The sequence below is a fragment of the Octopus bimaculoides genome, chromosome 10 (assembly GCF_001194135.2).
Source record: "Octopus bimaculoides isolate UCB-OBI-ISO-001 chromosome 10, ASM119413v2, whole genome shotgun sequence".
Lineage (NCBI taxonomy): Eukaryota > Metazoa > Mollusca > Cephalopoda > Octopoda > Octopodidae > Octopus > Octopus bimaculoides.
This window is the reverse complement of record NC_068990.1, coordinates 15,045,621-15,053,335: the sequence shown is the minus strand read 5'-3', so window position 1 is coordinate 15,053,335 and position 7,715 is coordinate 15,045,621. Positions and strand designations below refer to the sequence as shown.

Below are 7,715 nucleotides of genomic sequence, written 5' to 3'. Positions count from 1 at the left end.
ATATATATATATATATATACATACATTTTGGGCTCAGAATTAGTCTTCAAAAATTATATCCTGATTTATGAAAGTTACTGCTTAATTTATAAGACAGGGGACTTAACTCATGTTAGCAAACTTACGGATTTCACCAACATGAAAATTGGTAAAAGTTATGGTTAAAAAGTTATTTTTACTGCTATCCGGGGGTGCCTCAGGAAAAATAATTTGACAAAAGCACAACCATGGCTGTGACCAATGTCCTCCTAAAATTGGAGCGACATGCGTGCTAATTTGTGGACATGCATGAAGTACATTCACATACACACACACACACACACACACACGCACCACTTCCTGCCTTTTATAGATATAGATGAATGATATTGCTTGTAATACAGTGACATTCATTTACAATTATTACTTGATATCAAAACAAGGAGACACACACACACACACACACACACACTCATATATGACAGGCTTCTCTCAGTTTCTGTCTATCAAATCCACTTGAAAAGTTTTGGTTGGCTTGGAGTTATAGTAGAAGAGAGTTGCTCAAGGTCCTAGGCAGTGGGTCCGAACTCAAAACCATGAGGTTGGGAAGCAACTTTCTTAACCACACAGCCATGCTTATGTCTACATTCATCAATAATAAGTAAATGTATGGTGTAAAAATAATGAAATAAGTTTATAATCAGGATCTGTTATAATTTACCTGGCCATCAGAGAGTATCACATCAAATTTCTCCACATATTTTGCATGGGGTAATCTTATTGTTGCACCATATCTTAAAGCATCTCCCACAAAAATTGTTACAGTACGTTTAGTGTCACTGAGATCAGGTTTCCAGCCTTTTCCACCTGGTCTGATGGAATTTACATGTTCTTGATTGCTTGAAGTCTTAATGTCCCAACTTCTTATCAATGAAGCATCAGCTAAACCATCATTCATCACACACCAGGACTCTGTGTGAAGAGAGGAAGAAAACAACATTATTTATGCAATCAGTGGATGCTAAATCCTGGTAGTAAATACTTTTACCTCACATTGTACAGACCAAGACACAAATAAATACTGACACACACACACACACACACACACACATTTTGTTTTCTACATTAGTTATCATGAAAATACAAAAGGTTTCTACTCTTTCAGGCTTACAGATGTAAACACTTACAGATGCACATCATTGCAAGCATGCATGGCTTAGTGGTTAGGGTGTTTCACTCATGACCACAAGATTGTGATTTTGATACTGAACCCAAAAGCGTGTAATTGAGAAGCATGCTTCTTACCACATAGCCATGCCTGCACCTGTATATTAAGATTTTTATAACTCAGTCTCTTATTATCTGTAACATTACATTTGCTCATACGATTGAATGTCTCAAAGTAAAACTACATTGCTTAACTCATACAGAAAAGAATAATTTTCAACACATTTTTAACCCTGTAATTAACAATCGCACTCAATTATTATTGCATACGACAGAAATTAATACTTTTATGCAATACTTTGTCTCTACATAACATAAGACCGTTCTGATATCACAGTAGAGGAAATAGTAAATTTCATACCTGTAGCTGTTGCTCCCTGAGTTGTTGGTTCTGCAGAAAAGATATTAAAAGAATACGTTAATTTTATGCATAGAAATAGTTATACAGTATGTTATTTTACCACTTAGTCAATTTTTTTCTGCATGATTAAAACGTATATAGAGTATGTGTTGTAAATAGCAAAAAGAAATCTTGGATTATAAAGTTTATAAAGTGCAGTTACACTTACGTGCTTCAAAACATCCAAGAATTGATACTGTTACAACTATCTGGCATTCTGGTTTAACAGAGTAAAATTGTAATTTTACACTGTTGACAGTGGTACCAAAAGGTATCTTGATAAGAGCATCAGGTTTGTTGTTTTGTATATGCTTGGTATTCTGTAGGAAGAAATGATAGTTTAGGTAACAGGATTATTTAAAAAAAAAATTACATTAAAATATAACAATATACTAATGTGAAACTAAGTAAGAGGCATTTTGAGATAATTTTGGTAGATATTGCACAAAGGAAAAATATTTTAAATATGTGTTTCGAAACAAATGATAATAGCTGAGAATAAAGAAAGATGAAGCTCATGTTAGAAGATATTTTGTAACTTAATTAAAAATGTAGTAATCATTTATCAAATTAATATAAAATACCAAAGTATTTATCAAGTCATACTGTTGATCTGTTCTGGCTCGTTTTGCTTGGTTCAAAAGTAAAATTCACACTGGCTAATGTAGTCCAAATTACTCTATATCAGACAAAACAAAGTGATGCTTATGACCAGAATGCTTTCTGTACCAGTCTGCTGGAGCAGAACTAACATGGGGCTAAATGACAGCATAAATTAATTAATGTATTAAAATAAATTGTATAAAAATAATTAAATATTTGAGACCAAAATACAATTTACCTGGCCATCAGAGAGTATCACATCAAATTTCTCAACATATTTCGCATGGGGTAATCTCATTGTTGCTCCATATCTTAAAGCATCTCCCACAAAAATTGTTACAGTACGTTTAGTGTCACTGGCATCAGGTTTCCAGCCTTTTCCACCAGGTCTGATGGAATTTACATGTTCTTGATTGCTTGAAGTCTTAATGTCCCAACTTCTTATCAATGAGGCATCAGCTAAACCATCATTCATCACACACCATGATTCTGTATGAAGAAATTATTAGATATTCAATTATTTTAGTCCCAGAATATATAAAGTATAATGTTTTTTTTTAAATCCTACACTTTAAACATACATGTATGTGCACACAGGCATGCACATGGATGCACACATACACATACATACACACAAATACAGAGATATCTACATTGGAAAGATAACCCAAGTATGCCTTCTGTATGAGAAACCAACAGATCTTTAATGCAATTATGAAAACTTGCATCTACATACCTGTAGCTGTTGTTGCTGCTTCAGTTGTAGATTCTACAGGGAAGATATTAAAGAACAATTTAATTTTATGCATAGAAATAGTTAAATAACAAGTTATACGAATTTTACCACCCATAGCTTGGAAAATGCAGGTGGCACAAAAAAAGCACCAGTCCATGTTGTAAAGTAACTGGTGTAATGAAGTGCATCCAGCCATAAGCACCATGCTAAAGCCGATAGTGGAGCTGGATACAATCCTTGGATACATCAGATCCTGTCAAACTTTCCAACCCATGCCAGCATGGAACAATGATGTTAAATGATGATGATGACGACGATGATGGCAATGATGATGATGATGATGATGATTATGATGATGAGTATATGTGCTATAAACAGCACAAAGGAATACTGTAGCATAAAGTTTGCTAAAGAAGTGAAATTACACTTATTTCATTTAAAACATCCCTTAAGCACATTAAAGCTTATGATTTAATTACTTTGATGAATAGGATCAGTTAATATATAGGATATAATATCAATTACAAATGTGATTTTATATAATAATACTGTACTGAAAATTGCTATCAAACTTACGTGATTCAAAACATCCAAGAATTGATACTGTCACAGCTATCTGACATTCTGGTTTGACAGAGTGAAATTGTAATTTTACACTGTTGACTGTGGTACCAAAAGGTATCTTGATAATAGCATCAGGGCTATTGTTTTGTAAACGTTTGGTATTCTGTAAAAATAATATACATCAATTTACAGATCTATTTTGCATACTTACGTTGAATCATTGCAACTTACATTATATAAGAGATATTTCCAATTCTGGTAGGTATTACCAGGGCAGATAAAGACCCTAAGCACTTAAAAAGTTTTGGTGCCCTCAAGTATATGTAAATGTTTTAAAATGTAAACAAAAATAATTCAAAATGTAAGCAATAATAAAACATAAAATGAATTTTTATTTTGGGAAATGAAACAAAATTCACAGTAAGATGGAAAATAATGTTTATGTTTGTATGCTTCCATTTTATTTATATTTGAAAAGTTTTCTCCTTTGTTTTTTTTTAATTGCAAAGTGTTTGATGATATCGTTAAAATCAATTTTATGCAAAATTTCTGCTTCTATACTTGGTAGAGATAAGGCATCACAAATAGCAAGTTTAAAGTGATTTCTTTCATGCCGTAAAGCATTTTCATATCTGTGGTGTCTCATATCATTGATGTCCTAAGCATGTGCTTATTTTGCTTAATGGGTTAATCCAGCACTGGGTATTACACAAAGGAGAAAACAAAATTGTAAAATTAAGTGATTCTAAATAATTGTTAACTACCGAGATAAAATGAGATGAAGTTCTAGTCAAAAGTTATTTTGAATTAAAAATCTAATTATTTATCAAATCTTAATGTTGATCATTTCTGCTTATTTTGTTTGGCATAAAAGAGAAAACAACTTCAATGACTCTGTAAGTCTACAAGAAAAAAAAATGCAAATCCACACTGACTAATGTACTCCAAGCTATACTAGGCTCGGAAAAAAAAAAAGAAGTAATGATCATTGCTGGGATGCTTTCCATAATAGATCTGCTTGTGTAGAAACAACAAGATATTAATTGAGAGCATTAGATATTTCTTATAAATTAATTAATGTATTAAAGATAACTAAATAATTTGTGTAAAAATAACAAAATATTCTAAATCAAGATATAATTTACCTGTCCATCACTGAGTATCACATCAAATTTCTCCACATATTTCGCATGGGATAATCTTATTGTTGCACCATATCTTAAAGCATCTCCAACAAAAATTGTTACAGTACGTTTAGTGTCACTGAGATCAGGTTTCCAGCCTTTTCCGCCAGGTCTGATGGAATTTACATGTTCTTGATTGCTTGAAGTTTTAATGTCCCAACTTCTTATTAATGAAGCATCAGCTAAACCATCATTCATCACACACCAGGACTCTGTATGGAGAGATAAAAGTCAAATACTGCAGGTAAATTCTTTCAACTTGCACTGCAGAGACTTATATGTAAGTGAGTAATCATACACACACTTTAATTTCTTAATTAATTACAGAGACAATACAGAATGTGCCTTATATTTCATAATGCAAAATTAAGTGTTTTCCTCCTAAGTGTTGATTTGTATGTAAATATATTAATCAACTTTTATATATTTATGAGGGATTCATATATGAGACTGTGATGGTATCTAGCTCTAACAACCAAAGTAGCAGCAGCAGTTCATTGAACAACATTAGCGACATCCCATGGTAACAGTGAAGGCGGCAACAGGAGCAAACCATTAAATGGCAGAAACACCAGCGTCGACAAATATGACCACAGCACCAGCACCAGCACTACAACTGGAGATGGTGATCTCACCAGCACCAGTAGAACTACTGGTCACATGCTCAGAATTAATAGCCCTGGTGACAGCCATGATACCATTGGCAACAGCAGCAGCAACACCAACACTGCAGCCAAGGATGACAACTGCAACAGTAGCAACAGTATCGCCAGAACCTCATTCCTGTAATAACAGCACTGATGACAGCTCCAATGACAGCAGTGGCAACAACAACTTCACACTCGGGGCCAACAGAGGAAACAGCCAGCATGCTGGTTTAGAGATATATTGGCTCAGCTGGAACTACCTTTAATTGGTGCCTGTACAACCACAGGTCCTCTTTTAGGGTGCTGGAAAGATGTTATATCATGCCCTTGGCTAGCCAAGTGTGGCACCTTAAGGATGATGGAACTCCATACAAAATTAAACAGAGGATAATAGAACATCTGGGGTCCTATATAAATGGCGTAAACTTTGCATAGCAGAGCAGGCAAGAATCTTTAAGAACTCAATTGACCCCAAAATTCTCTTAAATTCAAGACACAAGACATATAGCCTCTGTCCACATTTCAAGTACTACCTGCTGCAAACATGGGATTTCCCATTCATCAATTAGGACTGTATAGAATATTTGTGGACCAGAACCAACCTAGCAGGTGGAGATTCCCCATTCCCCATTCGTCCTGCTGGTCCATAAGATTTGCTGACCAAACCAGTCTAAGGGTGATAACCTGTCCTGTTTAAATATTCTTTTATAATATTCTTTTGTTTACAAATTAACTGACCGTAACAGTTTTCTTACCTCCAGTTTGAAAAGAGGGTATACGCCCACAACCATTGGAATCTGATGAGCCATTTGTAAAGCTTGCAAAACTATTGGTCACTTTATGACCAGACATAGATTTAACTTCATACATACATATATATATATATATATTGGCAATTAATAAGGGCTCTCTCCAAACATTTGCCAGTTTGCTCACAGTTAGGTATTCAAAATAAGTTATTGAACCGTTAGAATTCAGAGATGCATTCCACTGGAATATTCTAACCACCTATATTCTATATGCATATATACATACATACAGAATAAAAGAAAATGTTTGAGAATCTCCCTGGTTTAAATCCTCCACGTGAGCAACATTTAGATCAGTTTGAAAATAAACTATTATAAATGGTAAAGAATATTTAATTCTAGAAGTATCATAACCAAATTCAGAAAAAAATTAAGGCTACAGCATATATGAAATTAGAAAGGAAGTATAATGAACACATTCTGTTAAAATAGGAAACTTGTATAGCAGGAACATTTAGACATATAACACCTTTCAAACAATGAAGAGGAGAAAGATGATGATAGTGATAATAAGGCAGAGGAGAAAGATGAAGAGGAAGATAACACAGTCTGGCAGAAAAAGGCCCAGAAGGCAGTTTTCTTCTGATATTCATAGTGAACGTAAATTTTCTATAATAAAATTTTAGAACAAAATCTCATAATTTCTATCACCACATTCTCACATGAACAAAACTTTACAGGAAGACAATATTAAATTTGGTTATCTGTGATTTAATATTCCTAATTTATTTTGATTCTATAAAATACTAAGAACATTCAGTTATTATGGCAAATGAGGTCTGATCAAAAAATATCAGGACTGCTAAATAAAAAGAAAACTGTCAAACATATCAATTCAATATTTAATCTCCTTTGAAGTAGTTCCCTTCTGAAGTCACTTTATCCAGCATCATTTCCATTGGAAGGAAGTATACCTGGAACTCCTTTTTTGGGGGATAGTGAGCAGCTACCCTGTCACATTCTCTTGGCTTTCCTTGGTGTCCTGAAATGTCGTTCCTTTAAATTGGGGTTTGATTTTTGCCTTGTTTTTAGGGTCGTGGCCATAGACCCATGAATTGTTACCTGTTATAACCATTTTCAAAAAGTTTTTGTCTTCCTTGACACAATCTGGGAGATCTTGCACAGCTGAAATCCGAATGTCTTTTTGAAACAACCACACTCTACATATTTTACTTCCAAGCACTGCTATAAACAACAGAAATGAGCAAGAACATTGTAACTTAGTGTGCATGTGCAACAGGGTTCAACGTCAATCTGTGCCAAGCAGCTTCACTCAGTGTACTTCAGCTCCCTTACCATAGCAACAGTTCCAATACTTTTTGACCAGACCTCGCATCATCATCATCATCATCATCGTTTAACGTCCGCTTTCCATGCTAGCATGGGTTGGACGATTTGACTGAGGACTGGTGAAACCGGATGGCAACACCAGGCTCCAGTCTGATTTGGCAGAGTTTCTACAGCTGGATGCCCTTCCTAACGCCAACCACTCAGAGAGTGTAGTGGGTGCTTTTACGTGTCACCCGCACGAAAACGGCCACGCTCGAAATGGTGTCTTTTATGTGC

At 34.5% G+C, this 7,715-nt stretch overlaps 1 protein-coding gene across 1 annotated transcript in view; it reads right to left on the bottom strand.

Moving 5' to 3' along the window:
- LOC106875008 (uncharacterized) overlaps positions 1–7,715 on the bottom strand; it is a 196,187-nt gene that overhangs the window by 38,038 nt on the left and 150,434 nt on the right. The window contains exons 141-147 of the mRNA XM_052971235.1: positions 4,655–4,905; positions 3,522–3,672; positions 2,946–2,978; positions 2,448–2,698; positions 1,776–1,926; positions 1,568–1,597; positions 701–951 (exon numbers count right to left, since the gene is read on the bottom strand). Coding sequence (XP_052827195.1) covers positions 701–951; positions 1,568–1,597; positions 1,776–1,926; positions 2,448–2,698; positions 2,946–2,978; positions 3,522–3,672; positions 4,655–4,905 — 1,118 coding nt within the window. The remainder of the gene's footprint in view (positions 1–700; positions 952–1,567; positions 1,598–1,775; positions 1,927–2,447; positions 2,699–2,945; positions 2,979–3,521; positions 3,673–4,654; positions 4,906–7,715) is intronic.